This window comes from Magnolia sinica, chromosome 14, assembly GCF_029962835.1.
Source record: "Magnolia sinica isolate HGM2019 chromosome 14, MsV1, whole genome shotgun sequence".
Classification (NCBI taxonomy): Eukaryota; Viridiplantae; Streptophyta; class Magnoliopsida; order Magnoliales; family Magnoliaceae; genus Magnolia; species Magnolia sinica.
This window is the reverse complement of record NC_080586.1, coordinates 29,472,437-29,495,272: the sequence shown is the minus strand read 5'-3', so window position 1 is coordinate 29,495,272 and position 22,836 is coordinate 29,472,437. Positions and strand designations below refer to the sequence as shown.

Here is a 22,836-nt window from a genome sequence, read left to right as displayed (position 1 = left end):
AGAAGAAGATCTTTTGATTCACCTCCCACGTATGAAAAACTCCACTTTTTGTATACATACTCTCTTTCATAATGGCATAGGATGAGCTGGAGAGCCATAATCTACCTACAATAAAAAGTGGACAGTGTATTATTATGCTTACAACATAAAGGGTCCAAGTTGTGATATCTTAAGGGTCAAGGTTGACATATGTTAAGCGTCTATATTGACATCTTTTAAGAGTGAGTCGAGATTGTCAACTTATTCAGTAATGATCAAGGTTATCATTCATTATGGGTCGATCTTGTCATCTAGATAGGTTGCTAATCTCGACCCTTAATGAATGATAACCTCGACCCTTACTAAACTTATTGACAATCTCAACCCTTAATGGATGATAACCTCTACTCTTGTAAATATTGCGTTTACATTAGATGACAACCTTGATGCTTAATGAATGATAACCTCGACCCTTGCACATATTGTTGTTTACAGTGCATGATAACCTAGACCCTTAATACATGCCGACCTGGACACTAAACACATCACAACTTAGACCTTAACACATGATAACATCGATTGAAGATTTAAGGTTTTACCTTCAATAATGACTAAAACTGTAGTTCACTAGGATGATAGGGATATCGAAGAATGGAACAAAGAGGATCACTTTGTTGGAAAATATAATGTACGATTGTGATGGTGGATGAAGCTTCAAAGAAGAGCTTTCGTACGAACAACGGAAAATGCTGGATAATCGAATGCCAGAGAATGCCAGATAATCGAAAGTTGAAAAGAAATATTGGTGAGACGCTGGTGAGAAACGCCTAAGAGATGCCAAATAGATGCTGTAGAGAAACGCCAATGGAGAGTGGCAGTGGGTCCTACGATTGTAATTTTTCCAAGACAGAAGAAAGGCCCTCTGCAACATTTGAAAAGGCAATGGTTGACTATATATAAGGGAGTTCGTACACCGGCTGTGAATCCGATTATTACTTATGTGGAAAATTTACTCCAACCATTATCCTCGAAATTTCAACGAAGTTTATGGTTGGAAGAATGACTAACATCCACCGGTCATATGAACCACATCACATAAACAATTATTAGTAAATAAATACTGTTATAGATTATCGGATTTTGTAGGTCACACATAAATTGTGTGAGGTTATCATCTTCCCATATAAATAGAATGCCACAAAAAAAAATGAACGGATTGGATGTACCTTCCAATAAAACTAATGACAAGTCTCATGCCTCGGGATGAGTGTTACATGGCTTTTCCCCGTACAAAAGTCATAACAGTGTTGGATCCAATGCAGCGATAACTTTGTCCCAAAAGTTTGAAAAAGCTGTAATGGGCCATAAGAGATTATTATTTTGATCTTGTTTTTGTAGGCATTTAACATTACCTTGAAGCTACTTTAGTCAAAATCCCGTATAAAAAACACTGGAGTGGGTAACACCATAGTAAGTGTTTTGCTAGTGTGGGGCCACCTTGATGTGTGTTGTATATCAACTATGTCCATTGGTTTTTACAGATAATTTAATATTATGGTCCCAAAGATGAAGCACAACAAAATCTCAAGGGAACCATACCACAAGAAACAATAGTCATTTAACCATTAATAACTTCCTAAGGCCCACATTTATGTTTATTTGCCATCCAACCGGTTGATAAGGTTGGATGAAGAGCTTGATCCAAACCTTTTGTGGCCCACAACCTTTTAATGGTCAATAGCCACTGTTTCCTTTGGAGTCGGATCTGCTTCATCTTTGGCATCATACCTTATAATGAGCAGGAAAAACGGGTGAGCGGTGTGGATGGCCCCACGGCCAGGGAAACACCGACTGCGGTGTTACCCGGGTAACACCTTAGTTGGTGTTATCGTTACCGTGGAGGGCCCACCTTGATGAATGTATTGTATATCCACACCGTCTATCAATTTTTCGGATCATTTTATTAATTTACTAAAAAAATTAAGAAGCTCCAAATCTCCGATGTACCACACCACTGGAAAAAGTGGTTAATGACCATGAATAACTTTTGGAGGCCACAAGTTTTGGATCAAGCTGATCCTTGTATTTTCCCTTCATCTAGGTTTGATTGATCTCATCAAGGGTTCGATGGCAAATAAACATTATGGATCTACTTATGGTGGGCCCCAGGATTTTTTAAATGGTAGCGTTCAATCACCACTGTTTCCTGTGGTTTGGTCCACATGAGACTTAGATTTGCTTAGTTTTTGGGCATACGTACTAAAATGGGCTGGAAAAAACGGATGCACGGCATGGATATACACTACATCATCGAGGTGGGCCTCACGATAAGGGTAACGCCTAATCCGCTCCTGATGGAGAGTTCTTATAATGGCCTCCACAGCAGCTAGGGCTGTCAACGGGCCAGGCCCCGCTTGTGACTAAAATTCTAAATTTTCAGGTCCCGAGCCCGGCCCATTGATTCCCCTAACAGGGGCTCTTACTCGTACTACCGCACATTCACGCCATACAGTATGGAGATGGACATGCGAAGAAAATTTAAAATAAAAAATGAAGGGGCATTCCGAGAATTGAACTCGGGACCTCTCGCACCCTAAGCGAGAATCATGCCACTAAACCAAATGCCCAGATGTTGATATTATCATCTACATTTTATTAATTATATAAATTCAATTGGTCCACTCATCAGGCATTGACCACGTGAAACTCGATGGTATCCACCGGCTGAAGTTATTATCAATATATATATTTTTTTGGGTTCGGCCCTTTTTATCTGAATGGTTATTTTGATGTTGTTTTTGAGTGATCTTGACCGGTGAAATGAATAGGTCCCATGGGACTGTGATCCCATCTTCTCATCATTTGTGAATATCATCTTGAGATACGTGTCGGCAAAGACTTGGGAGATGTCTGGTAGCTCCACCGGACTTACCTAAATATCCACCTTCATGCAGACAATGGTAGGAATTGAACCGTGTGTATCAATTAGGACCCAGCTAGATCTTTCGGTCCAAAATCTCAGGCTGGTCAACCGTACAATCTTGATCAGGCCAATATGAAAGGATGGTCTTTCATAGTCACCGACGCCCAAACTTCACAAAATCCACAAAACGTTGTTCATTTATGGCATGAGATCCGAATCTCAAGTGGACCACACCACAGGAAACAGTAGTGATTGAATACCCACCGTAAAAAAAATTTCTTGTGGAGTACAAATGTTTTGGGTCAAGCTAATATTTATATTTTCCTTTCATCCAAGTCTGTGTGACCTTACCAACAGGTTGGATGGCAAATAAACATAGAGTGAGCCCCAGGAAGGTTTCAACAGTGGGTGTTATTGTCCCCACCGTTTCTTGTGTTATGGTCCACCTAAGCTTTGGATCTGCTTCGTTTTTTGGTTCGAGCCTTAAAATGAGCTGGCAAAACACATACATCAGGGTGGGCCCCACGGCTCACACACCACCGCTGGGGTTGGTGTTGAACTTGGCCACACCACCTAATCCGCATCTCCGGAATTTTCAGCTTATCAAAGTGGGCCCACATCACCCAGTGATCCACACCATTGACTTTATGGATCCCAGCTGGAAATGTAGAAACTCTTTCAACTGGTGGTTAAAAGGAAACACAGCAATGGTAAAAAAACAAAATTTTCTATCGCCATGATCTTCAATTATAGGGAAGCTTTGGCGCATGGGCCACCCATGTTGAGTCCCATCACATCAATGTTTTGGATCGCAAAACCAAGGGCCCACTTGGACAGATTGAAAACTCGAACATACCTCACAATCTAACGAAGGCAGAAGCATGATGAAGTGGCCACCACACATTAAACAGGAGGCATATGATCCTCAACAGGAGAGGAATGCGAGCCATGGTCCAATGATCCAGATCTTTGGCTCGATGGGTCCACGCTACGGACATACAGCGCCCTAGAAATCTCCTGGAGAGAACAGACCAAACCCTGCCCCTAGTTTCCCACACACTGACATTAGGTTGGGTGGTGATGAATTGGGCGTTGTGGGGCCCACTGTTGGTGTATGTGTTCTATATCCACGCCATTCATCCTTTTTGATAGCTCATTTTAGGGCAGGGACCCGAAAACGAAACAGATCGGAAGCTCAAGTGGACCACACCATATGAAATAGTGGAGATGTCTATTTGCCATCGAACCTGTTGATAAGGTCACACATTCCACAAATATCAGCTTGATCCAAAACTTTCATAGCCCCCAAGAAGTTTTTAATGGTGGGCGTTCAATCCCCATCTTTTCCTGTGTGGTCCACTTGAGCTTCAGATCTACTTTGTTTTTGGGTTCATGCCCTAAAACGAGCTGGCAAAACGAACACACATCAATATGAAGGGTGGTGTTGGCAACACCACCTGATCGGCGTCCATTGATATTGATGGCGGAGACTGGCAAGTGGCAAAACACCAAAGGTCTTCATTCAACCTTAAAAAGAGTAAGATTAGATCGCGGGGATCCTCTGATCTGGGAGTTTTCTTTAAGGCGTGGATTATTCAGTGGGGCCCACAACGTTGGCAGTTACGACCACCATTCACAGTAAGGCACTGTATACTGCATCTTTCAACATGACTATTTATAAAAAGAATGAAGGGAGCGTTTGGTTGGCATCAAATATCATGAAATTTGATTATCAATCTAATTTAGGTAAAATTTTCATGAAACCAAAGTGATTTTTATTTTTATTTTTAAATAAAGTATTTACCGGTAACATAGAGGGGGGGATGGCAGGTCCTGAACTACTGTAGAGTCCCAGACTCCACTCATTACCAAACTATCTGCCTTACCAGGGAATTACTAAGCTGGTAAATATAAAAACCACCAACCAAACAACTCCGAACAAAAGGGAAAAAGATAAAGAAAAATAAACCAGGCCACGGTTTAAGGTTTCGAGTATGATTCTACAGGGCTAAAATCGTGTAACAGGAACCATATATGTATCAGATAGTTACATGAACGAGTATCTTGATACATATAGGACGGCATAAAATTTCAGTAAAAAACAATATCAAAGCTCACAAAATAACATCAAGACATGTTAACAATCATTTCTGAATACTCATTTCCCATGTATATGATCTCATAAATTAGTGTAGTTTTTGGAGTGATTCGCTCCTATCATTTTCCAACCAAATCATGGGATCCTTGATCCTTCTTGAGTTGGTTCTACGCATGCCTTGGACAATATGGTGGGTAGACCATAACCAATACCTTGGACAATCAGCTGCCTGTGCATATACAGGGTTACGGTCAATCACGGCAACAGTCTACATTCGATACCAGTGAGTCTTCACTACATGGACAGCATCCTCTAATCTGGAAGTTATTTCTGTCATGGTCCCTCCACGGTGGGGGGTCATCGCACTAACAGTCCAGATCATGCCAATCACTGCCCCCACTTGTTCTGTCACCAGGTATTGTATAATTACTCTGGGACTGGAATCCAGACTATAAAAAGGTTGCATAAAAAATTCAACATAGATCCCACAAGAAGAAATCATATAGCACCATGGACCATAATATTTTGAAACAGTGGGCCAAAAACATAAGTTTGGGTGCACTACTATGAGATTCTATTCATAAGAAACAACAAGTAAACATGGATAAGATACAGATAACACGTGAATATAAGAGAAGTTAATGCCAAGGGTGCAGAGTTTCACCTGATCAAGTAGGTGAAAACACCACTCTCCTCAACGGTCTGTTAAAATGCCAAATCGCCTATGTCAGGTGCCTAAACAAGGATGGTAAAGAAGAAGATGACGATCTATATGTATATATATTAGAAAATCCATAAGCTATCTAATCATGAAAGATCTACAATAATCCATCTCTCAACCCATGAGAAAGAACCCACTTGCAAATGGACCAGAGTCCCACGATCGGCTGTCCTCCCGTTTCAAGAGCACTTTGGGGGCTTTGGATGTTGGGGCCTAAGAAAGAACCAGCAAGCACTCCTCATTTCCATGTACTTTCACATGGAGCTCCACGAAAGCTCCTGCAAACTACTGGCTGCGAAATGACAGACCCACCCCCTATGATTTCACTTTGAGGTTTTATGAAAGAAAGAAGGCGGCACCGCTGCTGGGTCAAGTTCGACACAGCCTTTCAGCTTCCCGCCTCTCTCCTTTGTTAGGCGGAAAGCAGGAACCTGATGGGAGAATCTCAGCATGCGATCCCGTGCTATCTCCATTGTGACACAAATTCCTTTAAAAACGGAGTTGAATCCGTTAACCTTCTCCAAAATCGAAACACACAACTTAGGACCAGAATCTTCGAGGACTTCTGCCATGAAATATTTGCAGTTCTTCAGGTCAGTACGGGTCCATTCAGTGCTGATATCCTTGTATAATGCCCAGATCTCACCTTTCCTAGGATAGATGTTGAATCTTCCCTTCCTCAAAGTGGGCCCTGCATGTACCTGATGAGAAAACACCGAAGTTTCTGAATACATCTCGGTCTCGCGTGTAAGCTTAAACATTCCGCAGCTGACAGGTAGGTCATCGTTGGCCCACTGCATCTCCCCCTCTGACGTGGAGCATGGTTCTAGCCATGTTATATGCACTTCAAATCCTGCTGATTGAACTTTCTTAATCTGAGCATAGAACTTGGGCAATGTATCTATGTCACTGTACAGTGCCCATATTTGACCAGGCTGAAACTCATCTCTGGATTTATTTTTCTCAAAGTCATGGAACTCAGGAGCTGGGTACACAATCTGGTCACTGAGAGGTGGTGCAGGAGAGTAATTAGGGCATTCTGCAGCATCACAAGGACTGGTGTTTCCCCCATCTAAATGCTTGTCCTTCTTATCTGCCTGACGTTTGGTTGCATTTGCTTCACCGTGTTTAGTATTGGGAAAGTCATTGAGGATGCCTTTCTTCCCACTATTTACATTCTTCTCTTTCTTATCATGGGCCCCATTCACCCCCCTGGGAGAACGGACTGAGCAATCCGGATTCTCCTTTTCCAGGGGATTCTTCATGTCTGGCTCTACCTTCATCTTGGGGGTCTTGAATTTGTCGGACCCAGTGGCAGGCACCTCCTTTTCAGTTGAAGATTTAGACTCTTGGGTGACATGAGGCACTGAAGCTGGATCAAGTTCCAAAGACCCTTCTGGGACACCTTCTCTTTCGCCTCCTGTCATTCTGTGATGAGGAATCCTGTGGGAAAATCGGAGAATCTCATTTGGGGGTATTTGAAATGGTTTCTTTTCCCTGTTTGTACATCGCCGAAACAGGCTTATGAACCCTTTCAACTTGACCACATATGAAACTTCAACGCCAGTCTCATCTGAATAATCAGAAAGGACTTCAACAATTTCAAATTTATTTGTTCGGTGCAGATACGGATCAGAGCTCCAGTTGATATTCCATCCCTTGAAGAGAGCCCAAACTTCACCCTTTTTAGGATATATCTTGTATGTACCTCTAGCCACGCCCTTCTCGCAAGAAGCCAAATGGGAGAAGATACCACGCTCATCAGTCACTTCAGTCCTCCCTAGTCTGAAGTTCCCACAAGCAACAGGCAATTCCTCTTCAAACCAATTGACCTCATTTTGGTCTTCTGGGTTGGGAAGGGCTTCTAGCCATGTGATCCGCAACTTGAACTCTGGCGAGAAGACTTTCCTAATACGAGCATAGAATCTTGGCAAGCCTTCTGAATCATCATAGAGTGCCCAGATCTGATCGACATCAAAATTGCCTTCCATTCTATCATTCTCAAAGTCATTGAATTCAGCTGCCAAGTAGGGAATAGAGTTGGAAGTTGATGTGGCCTTGGGTCTTGAATCGATGGTAGGGTTTGCTTCAGAATTGTCTTTAGGCTTGAAACTCTCCTCGTTACCAACCTCAGTTTGTTCCTTCTCACTTTTCTTAAGCTTTCCCGACCGTTCTTTTCCGTTCGGTAAGCTTTCTTCAGAAGGTACACTTCCTTTGTGTTTGGCTTCTTTCTCATCTTCGAAGGAAGCCTCATCTTTTGAAGAAGCCTCATCATTTGAAGAAGCCTCATCACTCTGATCATTCGCACCAGCTGAGGATCCACCACCCCTTGACCTTTTAGAACTAGGAGGGTTCACAAAGTCATCATCATCACTCCTATCTTCCTTGTAAGTAACATGTTGCTTTTGCCTCGTTGATCGGCGTGGATAACGGCTACTTGTGACTTCAACATTCTGCACCTCTTCTTCTAAATCTTCTACATCTGTGGTGCTATCAGAATCACAGCTCTCACTGGACTCTTCTACCACCATCCTTCTTCCCCTCTTCCGGCTTGCATTTTCAGATGGTTTCCCCATATGTGCCCTCCTATTCATTTCCCCATCTTCTGTCGCCTTGTTTTGGGCTCCACCACCAAAGTCAGCATTGGATCCTCGTTTTGAGAAGGGTTCTGATGCCGCATGAAACCCCATGCTGGAAGCGTTCCCAGCATTACCTTGCCACCCCATATTATGAGCACCCTGATTAGGGACCTCATTTGGCTGAGGATTTGCAGATTGGTTCCATGCATATCCTGGGTTAGCTCCTGGTGCAGTGCCTTGGACATTAATATCGTAAGCAATAAACGACTGCTGGCAATTTTGGCAACGGAGAGCTCGATTCACAATAGTTCGGTAATATTGATATCTTATACCACAAAAAGGACAGAGTGTCCAGAATGTTGGGACACTTTGTCCTTGCTGCTGATTTGCGCCTGAAAAATTTGAAGTGGCATGATTCGTAGAATTGTTCTGAGCACCTTGTTGTCTCCTAGGATAAGAGTTCCTATTCATATGTGGAGGAGGCTGCCTAGCTGCGGCTGTCCTAACATTGGCTCTTCTCTTAATGTCATACAAGGACCGTTTTGCTTGGTCTGTAAGGACTCTATGTGCTTCCCCGATCAGCTTAAATGCAGCCTCTGCACCTGAAAACTTGTTTTTATCAGGATGAAGTAGAAGAGCGAGCTTTCGGTACTGCTTCTTGATGGATGTTTCATCTGCTGTCTGATCTAATTGGAGAATCCCATACCAATCCATCTCTGACCCTGAGACCTTGACCTCAGCAGAGCAATGCACATTGCAGACAGTGAGCATCTGAGAGATGTTGTCAAGTTCCGGAAAGAGCTGTTGGGCCTTAATGGCAACCTTCCGAGCACCCACAAAATCCTTATTTTGCATCTTCTTTTCGGCAATTCCCTTAGCTCTAACAGCCTCTTCCTTGTTGCACTCCATCTCTGATTCGGGATCGAAGAAATGCCAGACCCCAACTGCCCAATATACAATTGCCTCATGTGAAGAACGTAAGCCTAAGAAGGCTACCCTTTTGCCACATGTTTGCTTTGATTCATAGGCCCTAGGTGAAAGAGCAATACATGACTCGTTCTCCACCAAAAGTGTTGAACCCACTGCAACCAGATTTTAACTCAGCATCCACACAAGCCCAAAAATGCCGAATATTTCTTCCATCAAATCATAGACCTATCCATAGAAAAGAGATATTTTAAAATTACACCAATCAATAAAGATATTAGGCATGCTTGGAAATACCCCTAAATCACCACAAATAATATATTCACGGTAGAACAGTGTAAACATCCATTTGGCATCCTTTTTGGGTGGAATGTTCATTGAAGAAGGCATGTGAAAAGAAGCTTTTGGTTCCGGTTTTCCATCCAGGTTACTTCAAGCCAGATTTGGAGTTATCCAAATGGAGAACTTGGTGAAGAGCACTGCCCATCCCAAAAAGCAGGAATACCAAAACTAACCCTTAAAAGCCAAAAAGGAACTGGAGAATCCAAAAAGCAGGAATACCCAAACAAACCCTTAAAAGCAAAAAAAGGAACCGGAGAAACAGGAGAATGAAGGTTCTAAACTCAACCATAACAATTTCTTCTTTTTGATTTTTGAAAGGTAATCATTACAATTTCGAAATTCTTCAGCCGATAGAAAACTTTGCTAAGGAAATGAGATTTTATATGACAGCATAGACAAAAATCTGCAAGTTATAAAATACCTTAGTCCTTTACAGGTGGTGCCAGAAATTACCACAAAAATCCGTAAATCCAAACTCAAGCAAAAATGATTTTGAACCCATTATAAATGCAAAACACAAAAACCAATGATATAGTGGGTCTTGAGGCCAGGGTTCAAAATATTGGAATGTGTCATATGATTCATACCATATTTTCCATATTGGGAATGAGACATAATAAATTATTGGGCAGTGTGATGCAATTGTTTCTATGAAGATATGGGCAATATATTGGAAAGCATTGTTTGTATCATCATCACACTCCGATACAAACACATAGTATATGAATGTATCATTGACACGTTATTCCCAAATAAGTTTAGTGAAATTCAACATCATACCAAGATTGATAACATTGGAATGCATCATACTGGAAATGCGTGCACTAGAACCATATCGTGATATGATACACTTAAATAATAATTTGAACAATGCTTTAGACCATTGTGATAACCACCATTATCAATCATTCCACCATACATGTTGAGATGCTCGTCAACACTCATCATAGATGGGTCATCATCATCATCTAAGCCTTATCCAACTATATGTGGTCAGCTACACAATCTTGTTCTGCCATTCCGCTATCACAAACCATATCCTCAATCAAACCATACATCCTCAATCCTTTCCTCACCACCTTCACCCATGTCCTTGAACCAACACAACCCTTCTAACCGGTGAAGTTCTTGATCTCCTTTGGACATGGCCAAACCATCTAAGTCTACCTTCCCCCATCTTATTACCTATTGGTGCTACTCCTAAGGGGCTATTAAAGGGAGGTAAATGGTATTTGAGGTGTGTTTAGATGAAAGTAAATGCATGCAAATGAAATGAAATGAAATGGGAGTAAATATGCATGTAAATGAAATCCTCTATATGGGAGAGGATTTGGAAGTAAATGGGGGTGAAATGCCTTTTTGACCTATCTTGGAGAGTCGCACTTCTAAACAAAGGTGCCGCTACGCACATGTCCATCATACACGTGTCACACTAATGATACTCCAAAACAAAGCAAATATTGCCTACATCACTATAATCACACCAAAAGAATGATCCACACTATCCAAAGGATGGCCATCTAAATGGATGGTTGAAAAATGTTGGCAAGTTTGTGGCCTACCCGAGACTCAAAATTTCCTCATTTTTGGCTAAGGTATATATTTCAATTGGCGTATTACAATCCTTCTATTAAATACCGCATACATACACTAAGTTGGGATATTTAAGCTGATTTGGGATATCACATATATTCCTCACATATATTCCTGTGAATATATTGAAAAATTCAAATGCATTCCAATTCCTTCCATTTACTCCCATCCAAACATAATATTTTGATCTCATATGCATTTCATATACTCCTGTCCAAACACAACTTTGTAAGCCATTTACTCCCAATTCATTTACCTCCAAACCCATATCCCATTTACTTCCATTTACAAGCTCCCGATTGATCCCTAAGTTCCCTTGAATGCATTCATTTCTAATTCTATCCTTGTGCTGCCATTCATCCATCTTAACATCCACATTTCAGCTATACTCATACCATGAGCATGTTGTCCCTTAACTGCCCAACATTCCATCTCATAAAGCATGGCTCATCCCACAAACTCGATGATCCAGACCTATATTGATCAAGAGTTGAATCCAATGGCAATATTAAGATGCTATAAAGAAGTCTCAAGCCAAAGTGCAAACTTTGGGAAAATTGAGGTGATAAACATGATTGTGAAAGAAAATTTGCAAGAAGAGATAGCAAACATCGTCATAGACAAAGTGGGTCATCACCCAAAAATTGCACCAATAAGACAATCCCAATCATCATTGATACTTGGATACTGCTACATCTTGGTTTTTGTTTTATTGGACACTTAGGACACTCGTCAATATGGCATGACACTTCAAAAACTATGGACAAAATGTCCTAATGATGTCATTGGCAAGAGCCATGTGTTGGACGCTTCCAGTTAAGGGTCTATTCAAGTTCTCCATGCATTCTTCTTCTTCTTCTTCTCTCTCTCTCTCTCTCTCTCTCTCTCTCTCTCTCTCTCTTTGTTATATAAATTTCTTTTGTCAAGCCAAATATTTCTCTTTCCCTCAAGCTTGCATCCGTTCTCTTAATGCTGAAGAAACTACCCATGCAGACTCCCACTAACAATCTATTGTTCTTTTTTATTCTATTTTCTGGATTTCTTTGAATCTTCTAGGAGAGCAAATGTGATGTTCATTGTAGTATTCATACTAATATTTCTTAAGATGACTATTGCAAGATTTTTCTATGGTTGTTAATTGATTATGTTTTATTTCAGACCACTAACCAAATTTTAAATTTTCTTTGATCTTTCTATTTGAAAAAGGTTCATGTTTGCTCTCTATGTTTTCATCGTTTTTCCCTAAATTTTTTACTTTATTAAAAAATATTTCTTTACAAAAAGTTTATCTATTTGTGTTTGGAAGCATCCCCATGTTTGCTTTTATTTTGGAGTTCATAGGGCCAAACACTTTAGGGCATGTTTGTGATGTAGGACAATTAATCACTTGCTCTAAAAGCTCGAACTGTTAGAGCATGGTGAATTAATCCATTTATCTCATAGCCCAAGCCTCACATCTCATGGGTTAGGACCTCGGCTGAAACCCCCCCCCCCCACCCCCGTGGGCAACGGGCCGCCCACCCCGAGTGTGTCCCCGCACCCCACAACCTACCCCACTCGAGCCCGACGTGAAATGCGCATTAATCACCCTTAGTGAGGAGTCTTGAACACAAGACCTCCCCCGTGAGCCTAACCCACCCCGAGTGTGCCTCTGCATCCTACAGGCAACCCCACTCGAGCTCGGTGTGAAAACGCCCCTGCATTAATCACCCACGGTGAGGAGTCTTGGACACAAGACCTCCCTCTCTGATACCAATTTGATGTATAACAATTAACCACTTACTCTAAAAGCTCGAACTGTTAGAGCATGACAAATTAATCCTTTTATCTCATAAGCCCAGGCCCCACATCTCATGGGTTAGGACCCTGGCCAAACCCCCCTCGTGGGCAACGGGCGGCCCACCTCGAGTGTGCCCCTGCATCTCACAGGCTACCCCACTTGAGCCTGGCGTGAAATGCGCATTAATCACCCCCGGTGAGGAGTCTCGAACATGAGGCCTCCCCCGTGGGCCCCGCCCACCCCAAGTGTGCCCCTGCATCCCACAGGCGACCTCACTCGAGCCCGGTGTGAAAATGCCCCTGCATTAGTTTGCTTCATCAATTACATCAGTAAAGGAAATGGGTAATGATTATGAATTACTTTACCTGCCTGGTTACATCAACTGAATTTGACTACAATGATGGCAATGCTTACCTTGTTTATTTTATCTAGGTAAAATTGTAAAGAAGGCAATGATTATAAATTCCTTTACCCGTCTCCTATTACATATGCATTTAACCCTCGAACTATGTGCTATAATACTTGTTTAAACAACAATTGTGAAATATCAATGATGGCTTATTTACATTACATTACCATGGAAATCAGTGAAACAAACAGGCCGTTAGGGAACTTTGATGCTATCAGCCTGTACCATGTATACAGGTGACACTGTCAGCCATAAATTAGTAGCCTAAAACTAGACTGTCAAGAAGAGAAGCAAAATGAACCACATTAAAATCTTTTAGTAGGACAATTACGTTCGTCCGATCAGAGAAAATTTCCATGCTACATCCCATCCGCGGTAAGCCCAACAATTTGGATCATATTGATGACATAATTAATCCCGCTTCATCATCACCCAAAATACAAAACCCTAAATTTTCATCTACACCACTATATCATCACCAAAAAAAAGAAAAAACCTAGGTTTCCATCTAGACCACTATTTCATCACCTAAAACACAAAACCCTAGATATTCATCTATACTACATCATCACTCAAAACACAAAACCTTGGATTTCCGAGACCCACAACACTTCAATAGTCTCATGAAGAAAAAAAAATGATTCTGACATGCAGAAATCTTGCCAGCACCCATTCCACAAAAAGACTAATATTCGAACGGATTTTACTATCTACCACCTAAAAACCTAAATATCCAAATTTAAATCAGGAAAAAAGAAATGCCCGAATCATCAAAACAATAACGACTCCCCAAACCAATATAAGCTGGAAAATCGAACTTCACACGTTAATTCATCAATGAAATTATTCTACTACCAAAACAAAACAAAATAACAGAAGCCCTAGTTCTCTCAAAATCGTAAAAGAAATCCCAACTACCAAAAAACTCAAAACCCTAGTCGTGGACCAAAATGCGTGAATCCTGATGCATGCAGAAACAGGAACCGAGGAAAACACGAAAAACAGAATGCTAATTCAAATCTCCCAAACATAACAAAATCGGCAAAAAATGAAAACCCTAGAATGAAAAAAAGAAAGAAAAAAAGAAATTACTTTCAGAAAGTCGAGAGAGAGATAGAGAGAGAGAATGTAGAGAGAAAGAAAGTAGAGATTTGAAGAAAGAGAGAGAATGCAAAAGTAGAGGAAAAAGATGCAGGAGAACATACACGTTTGTTTCTGTGTATCGACCTTTGAGCGGTTTTTTTTTTTTTTTTTTTTAAGGGGGAGAGAAAAATCTCACAGGAGAGAGAAAGCCGACCGGGATCCAGAGCGAAACCGAGAATTGAGTATTTTCATTCGGCTCTCAAAAAAGGATTGTAATGTGCATCGTCGCTGCATTTAACTTACATGCAGTACCGTCCTCGCACTACAAATGGCATGCATGTGATGATCAGAACTGTTATTATGGTGAGCCATCATATAAATATGTGAGGATTCTCTTAGGAATCCGATAGGCCACTTGATAAATAAATGGTTGTATAAGCGGTATAAATAATCTCGAAATAATTGGATGGTTAAAATTTTTTAAACATTGTGAAATTTAATATATATTTAATCAACTCCATAACCCATAATATCAACGGTTCAGATCAGTATATACTCATTATTTGGAGCTTGAAGAGGAAACTGTACTGAAGTCTTATGCAACACGCTCTGCATGCTAGTATTCCTCCTGTCTAAACAAGACACTCCATTGAGGAATAGACTCCTACGTTAGTTTAGCACCATCATTGAAATGGTGGTGACACTACAGCCGAAATCTAGACCGTCAAAATCTCTGATTATGCCGTGGATGGAGCGTAAACCGAAAAATGAACTGAAAATATAATATCGTCCATCCTATTTTCTGTTGGAATTTGGACCACTGACTCTCTTACTTACAGCCAACCATTTGATAGGCATCAGTTAGATAATCATGATTATTTGGCCAGCGTTGTTTTATATATCGAATCCATCCACAATGTCACTCGCAATTTAGACGGTCTGGATATATTTCATTCACTACCACATATGAGGCGGGTAAGTCACCACCATTTTAAAATGGTGGTCAAGTATCATTCGAGTTATGACCTCCTTTAAAATGTGGGGAAATGATATGATGGATACGTATATATATCATAATATGATAGAGCCATTCTACTACCTTCCACATGCTATAGTAAACGGAAGATCGGAACCATACAAACATGGTACTTTATTGTAGATGGCCCATATTTTAAAATGTAGCCAAAATGGACATTTCCTAACTTTTTATTGGGGGCTTCAAGTGGGCGGTGTATTCCAAAATAACTCAACGGTTGTAACACATTGCAAGGTTGAGAGGAAGGGATGGATTAGTGTGGTTATGAACAAGTGGCCATAATCAGAGTCTACTGGTTGGACGATCCTGATTTTTACTATCTATCCTTCCACGTGGACAGTGGAAGGTGGGTGTGTATTATCACGAAAGAGACGGCTCCGTCATATCATTTCCCTTGAATGCGTGTGCTTGTTCGTAGTAAACCGTTTAGTCGCTCGCACGAGATATTGAGATCGATAGAAGCTATGCGGCACACGTGCTGACATGAGACACGTATGCAAGTCTTGAGTCGCTCTTCGTCAAGTACGACGTATCTTAAGCATGATCTGGACTAAAATCCATCCGGGTTTGCTAGTGGCTGCGGGACACGGATCGCCTGCGCCCATATGAATTTCCTTAGTTGGAAGATGGGTCGGTCCACAGAGATGCCCGTGAAAAATCCACTCCGTCCATCTGTTTTTCAATACCACAGTAATATGGGAATCCAAAAATCTGGGAAATCTTAAACTCAAGTGGAACACACCAAGCGAAACAGTGGGAACTGAAACGTCCACCGTTAAAACCTTTCTGGAGCTGACCATGATATTTATATGCCATCCAAACTGTTCGTGGGCTTATTAGTACTCAGATAAACTGCGGGCACAAATATTATCATCATAGAAAACTTCTGTGGCCCCCACGAAGTTTTCAATGGTGGGTGTTCAATCACAGCTGTTTCGTGTGGTATGGCCCACGCGAGTTTTGGATCTAACTATTTTTAAAGTCCTATCATATTGAGCCTCAGTTGCCAGATTAAGATTGGCCCCTTGATCTTTATAAAGTATCGTTTGGCTGAATTTACCTCCCGCATTTGGTTCGATGGTGCAGCATAAACTTTCAATGTTACAAGGAAGAAAAGAAGTGCCCGTTAATGAAGAAAAAAGCCGAAATATTACAAATAACAAATAATAAAAATAATATTTGGAAAGTTGAAACAGGCGTTAGCTGTTTTCTTAAATGCGGATTTGTTCCAGGATATAACAACTCGGGAGTCGAGGAGTGTGCTAGAGGAAATATAAGTGTCCATATTAAAGGCACACTATACTGCCTGCGACTGTGGCCAACACCCTGCGCGTGTGAGGTTGCTACCATGGTAAACTCTCGGCTCTCTATACAAATAACAAGTGAAGGATTCATATATGAAGGATTTCTCATTCCATCCCATTTACCAATGTAGGATGAAACCCAACATTAAAAATAAATAGAGAAACCAACACTAAAAGTAAAGAACAAAATAAGTTTTTCTATTTTTAAATCCATTACTCTTCTAACAATCCTCCACAATTTAATAAATTAGGAAAAACGGTAAATATAGTAAAAGAGAAAGTCAATTAGGCAAATCAGTAAAATGAAGTGCATCAACAAAGATGTCTTAAAGATTTAAACATTGTCTATTGTAGACGTGTTTGGTTTGCCAGGTGGTTGTAACATAAAGTTTTGAATTAACATCACACGTATACTGTTTCGAAGCAACTTAAATTTCTTAAGCCAGCACATTATGATCATGTGTTTTATCCTAGTTTCATGAGCGTCATAAAAAATGTCCAATTGCTCGTAAGAAGCAACCCCACTTCCACACTCAGATAAGTGAGTCTATCAGGAATATACCTATACAACTATAAATTCCACTGCTGTATTCCAGGAATGAGGCTCTTAAATCATACATATGCAGTGCTAATATCAAACCACTCAAACCAACTTGTTATTATCTATTGAACCTAGTTCTTGGAATCTCCATTCATATAGGTTGGGTTCTAATCATAGTTGTAAGTCTTTTTTAAGTATCTTAGTACTTAATTCATAACATTCCAATGATTTTCTCCAAAATTATTAGTGCATTTACTTAGCTTACCAATTGCATATACAATATTAAGTTTAGTGTAGTTTATTAGATGCATTTGATGCTCGATAACATTAGAGTACTATGATACACAATCACCCTCATTTTTACACAATTTAATATGATGATCAAATAGAGTGCTTGTACATGTACAATCAAGAATATCATATTTTCTCATAATTTTTCAACATAGTGTGATTGAGATAAAGTGGTTCTATTGAGTTCTTTCACAATTTTTATTCAAAGAATCATCTCAGACTCCTCCAAATCCTTTATGTCAAATTGAAAACTCAAGAAGGATTTGGCCACATTCATCACATCCATGTTAGCACAAAAAAACATATTTATTATTCACATACAAACATATGATTATGCATATATTCTTAAATAATTTACTGCATACACATTCATCGAAGTCATTGATTTGAAAACTATTTGACAATAACACTTTGTCAAACTTCTTATGCCATTACTTTGGAGCTTTTTTAAGACCATAAAATGATTTAACTAATTTGCACACTTTATTTTCATAACCATTTATCACAAATTCCTCAGATTTATTTACGTAAATCTCTTCTTCTAGTTCTCCATTAAGAACAATAATTTTCGCATCAATTTTGCTAGATCACAAGATTATGAATAAAAGCAACTGCTATCAATATACATATGGTGGTGATTTTGGTAACATGTGAATGTGTTAAAGAAGATAATGTCTTCATTTTACTTATACTCCTTACTCACGAGCCTAGCCTTAAAATTTTCAATAGATACATCCTGTTTAAGCTTAGTCTTAAACACCCATTTGCAACCTATGGGTTTACTACCCGAAGGTAGGTCTACCAATTCCCAAGTATGAATGTGTAAGATAGAGTCCACTGTATTACGACTTCTTTCCAAAAGGCTGCATTAGGTGAGTTCATTGCTTCAACATGTTTAGTGGGAGCATCTTCTACTAAAAAAGTGTAAAAGTCAGGTCTAAAGCTAGTCTCTACTCTGGCCTTCTTACTCCTTTTGGGTTCTATTTGCTCATCTGCTATGTTATTATGTATATTAATCCTTATCGTCGAGTTTGTTACTTTCACAAAAAAGTTAGCTTTAGTTCCAGCTAAGAATATATTTTAAAAAATAGTATTTAAGGATTTTATAATAAAGTTGACATAAATATGATTGTGAGACTTCAATACCAAGATGGTTTCGTTCTTTAATTTTATTTTATTGGGTAAATGTAGATTTTTTAGATTTAAAAATTAACTTAAACCTATTTTTATCAAGTGTAGAGCGGAAGACAAGATTCTTTCGAAGGTCCGGTGTTCAAAACCCCAAGTGTAGGGTCGCGATGTAGTAATAATCTCGGTAAGACCGAGGTCGAATCCACATGGACTAATCTCGTACGTTTCTGAAAGTAACTAGAAATAGAACTAAAAGATCTAAAACTAATTCTGAATTGATAAAGAGAGTAATTGTGATTATTGTAATTGAAATTTATAAATTTACAGGTGGGAACTAGGGTGTCAAGGATCCACTTGTAGCTATTGAGAAGCTACCTTACTTGATTTAAGAGATCCAACTGGAATTAGAGTCCTATCTTATCCAGTTAGAGAAAGAGATGATCAAATCTTTGAACTTTTTATTAATCTAGCCTCAATGGAAGAGGATTGTGAAGATTTGGAAGGAATTCCGTCACCCAACCATACCCCGGAGACGATGGCAAACAATAGGATTTGCCAATCCCATAATCTTAAATAAGAAAAGAAGATACTTAAAGCCATTGTAGGCTCTACTGTAATTTGAGTCACAATAAACCATTGAAAACTGAAAATATTCCTTAAAATCAACTAGAAATCAATGAAGTTCAACACAAACATGAATCAAAGCAAAGTAAACATCCCAATCATACTATAAGCTTCACCTTTTAGCCTTAGCTAAGAGATTTAGCCAACCATAGGCATGATTGAACTAACTCTTAAATAAAACATAAAAACAAACTAAGGAAGAAGAAGAAAAACTCTTGGCGACAGCTCTCTACCTTTTTGCTCCACTCCTTAAACCTTAAATGATGCCTAGGAACATCGTAGGGATTCTTATTTATAGTTGTGAAGCTTCACCTTATGCACCAACTTGAAATTTCCGCAACCTGACTTGAATTACGCAATCCGCAGCTTTTCCGCGTTACGCTTCGGTCGGACCAAAGTCGAATCCGAAGTCCAGTCCAAATTTGGAAAGGATTCTATTTCAGTAGTTGTCCAATTTCGGTCGGACCGATCTGGGTTTGGTCAGACTGAGCTTAAGTTGTCGGTCGGACTGAATTAATCTTCAGTCGAGCCAAATTAATTCCTTTCAGCGCTGGAGCTTTTTGTGCACTTTCGGTCGTACCGAATCCTCCCTTCGGTCGGACTGAACATGGGTTCGATTGGACCGAATTAACTGTCGGTCGAGCCAAATTAGCTTCTGAATTCCATCGTTTCTTGCTGGACTGTTTTGTGCAAGTTTGGTCGGACTGAACCTGTTTGTTTTCTGCTACAAATTATGTGATCTTTCAAGTCTTTTCTTCAGCTTTTGTACTTAGTTTCCTTAGATCTTTGATATTTGATTTCTTCGCTCTTGGTCTCCTAAGATCCATCATTTGCCTAGGTGATTCTTAAGCATCAAATCCATGCTTTTAACATTCTTTTCAATCTAAGCTCTCAAATTCACATTGCAACACAAATATGTATAAAATCTACCATTAAGTAGTATCATGTTCATAAAACCAAGATATAAATAGGAGAGAATATGCAATATTTGACACTTAACATTCGGTACTAGTAGAACATAAAAAAGAGTTAGCACCTTATCAAAAGGTAAGCTTCAAACTCATTTTTCCTTTGCTAATGACATTTTCCTTAGATGAATTCTTCATGAAAATGTGTCTTTTATCCTCTATCTTCTCATAGGAGGAAAATCAGCTTTAATTGTAGCATAGGTTCTTAGCGCCTCATAAGTCAATCCATAATTCGTTCATGTTACAAGCAACGAGTGCTTTAGTGATGACTCTCACAAATTCTTCAGCTACATATGCATGGTTTTTCTCCTCTTGTCACATTTGCAAAACAACATCCCTTGGCAAAGTGACCAATTATCCCACAAACATAGCACCCTTCACTCTTATTATTATTATTTTATCTATTTTCTTATTCTTTTGGACATGTGGGTATTTTTTCTTTGGTGGTTGAAAATTTCGATTAGCTTGATCCTTTAGGTCAATCTCTTAAAGATGGGCCTTAGTTATAGATTCCAACTTCAGGGAATGTCTATCACGCTTTTTTACCACTTCCTCAATTTATATATGGAGAACAAGATCATTCATGCTCATATATTTTCTCTTATGTTTAGGAGAGTTTTTGTATTTTTTTTTAAAAGATGATGGAAGTTTTTCAATAATTACAGTAGCTTAAAGGGCCTCATCAATCACCATACATTCAACTGAGATTTCATGGAATATTTTGTATAACTCATGCACTTGATCTACTATAAACTTATCATCTGATATTTTAAAATCAATATAATGACTGACTATATTTCTTGCTTTCAGCATCCTTTGTTTTGAATTTCTTCTCAAGGTTGTTTCCTAGATTTTTGGCCGAAAAGTGGGAAAAATAGATATTGAAGTTATCATTTGTCATTGCATTAGGAATGTAATTTTTGCATACATAATCATCGTTCTCCATTTGGATTACTCAAACGATGTTGTTGTAAATGCAGTGTTTTGTCAATTAGTGTGAGTTGTAGGTAATCGAGTCCGGACAGCCCCATGAATTGTTAAAGGTTGAAGACTCGAAGCACATCGATGTTCAAGGCTTTAAAGATATAGGAAATGATGAAGTACCTTGGCCTCCTCAAATCCCATGACTAAGAAAAACCCAAAATCATGCATCTCTAGCTAGCCAAAATCAATAGGAATAACTTTTCCCTCGTTAGCTAGAAGAAAGACTTAAAATGAAATCAGGGCAAAACTGAACATATGAAAAGTTGATCTTATAGTCTATTTGATAGGTGCTCGATCTTATCAAGTGCTCCTCGAGGGGTTTCAATGGGATCAAACACCCAATCGATCCTATCGAGTAGAAAATTCAAAATTGTCCAACAAGCTTTGACCTATATTTCTAAGTTGTTCGATGGGATTGAAGAGCCACTCGATGGCATCGATAGAAGCGTAAAATCTGTTCAACAACATTTTAGCTAGAAATTCTACTTTTCTTGATCCCATCGATGTCAGCCTCGATCTTATCGAACTGCCCGATTTTTGCCCATTATTTTACCATTGCAAGCATATCTATTTAACCCAGAGAGGGCTTTCTTTGCAACTAGATGAGAAACACATGAAGCCTTGAGAGAGAGTTTTCCCCTTCCTAAATCCTTCTTCTCAATCTCTATTCTCATGAGTTCATCATTCAATCCTTGTATTTAAGAGACCATTAATGAGCACTCAAAGCTCGAATTAAATCATGCATTGTAGCTTTCATTAATTATCATGACCTTGATCTTTAAAGGCAAATCCATTGTCTTAAAGGCCATCAAATGATAGCTTTAGAGAACCTTAACTTATACCATAAAGATCATTTATCTTTAAGTTAGGTTCACTAACCCTTCTCCTAATCTTGACACTCCATTAGCACATCTATGCAAGGTATTATTCGTGGGAGCTGAAGAGGAGCTAATTTGATTAAGATGAAACATCCTTGACTAGGTGCTATTATGAGGCTCATCCAACTAAGTCTTAGTGTAAGAGTCCATTAGTTGACCCTCTTCATTTGGAGATTTGGGTTTAAGAGTTTGAGATCTAAGCTCGCACTCTTAGAGCTTATGTAGGCCTTCAGCGGGAGAGTGCATGGCTTGTTCTTGTGTAAGACAAGTGTAGTGTCGTCCTTGTATAGGACCGTTGTTGAGTTTATGACCCAAACTCCCTAAGACCTTATATAAGCCATCGACGAGTGTAAAATGTGTAGAACCTTGTGTAGGTTGTAAAGATTTATGGTTAACCTAATTAAAAACTATTATAATATTAAAATCCGGTATACTTTAGAAGAAAGTGAATCGGCCAGAAGTGGAGTAGGCACATAGCCGAACCACTATATATTATGTGCAATGGGTTGAACAATTTTTATTGATTGTTGTTTCATTTTACTCAATGATTGTGAATGCTTAACTTTATTGTAGCCAACATGTTTGATAAATTGCCCACATGATGATTCACTATCTTTTAATTTTTAGATTTGAGCTGAATTGATA

At 39.4% G+C, this 22,836-nt stretch overlaps 1 protein-coding gene and 1 non-coding gene across 5 annotated transcripts; both read right to left on the bottom strand.

The window, feature by feature from the left end:
* Positions 1-2,534: 2,534 nt before the first annotated feature.
* TRNAP-AGG (transfer RNA proline (anticodon AGG)) lies at positions 2,535-2,606 on the bottom strand. The gene has a single exon. It is a non-coding gene; the product is annotated as a tRNA-Pro (tRNA).
* A 2,305-nt stretch (positions 2,607-4,911) lies between these two features.
* Positions 4,912-14,707, bottom strand: LOC131225765 (uncharacterized). Of its 4 annotated transcripts, none has more exons than XR_009161515.1 (4): positions 14,557-14,707; positions 5,859-9,455; positions 5,665-5,702; positions 4,912-5,449 (listed from the first exon to the last, which is right to left on the bottom strand). XR_009161515.1 is itself a non-coding variant. In XM_058221354.1 (2 exons), the coding sequence occupies exon 2, from the start codon at positions 9,207-9,209 to the stop codon at positions 6,045-6,047; it is 3,165 nt and encodes a 1,054-aa protein (XP_058077337.1). In that variant the 5' UTR covers positions 9,210-9,455; positions 14,557-14,707; the 3' UTR covers positions 5,502-6,044. The 4 variants fall into 4 exon arrangements, 1 of the variants encoding a protein (XP_058077337.1); XR_009161514.1 differs by having other exon boundaries at positions 4,912-5,405; XR_009161513.1 differs by lacking the exon at positions 4,912-5,449 and having other exon boundaries at positions 5,502-5,702.
* Positions 14,708-22,836: the final 8,129 nt, after the last annotated feature.

Excerpts from the sequence above, each read along its gene's own strand:
- LOC131225765 (XM_058221354.1), bottom strand. The coding sequence starts at position 9,209 with ATGGAGTGCAACAAGGAAGAGGCTGTTAGAGCTAAGGGAATTGCCGAA.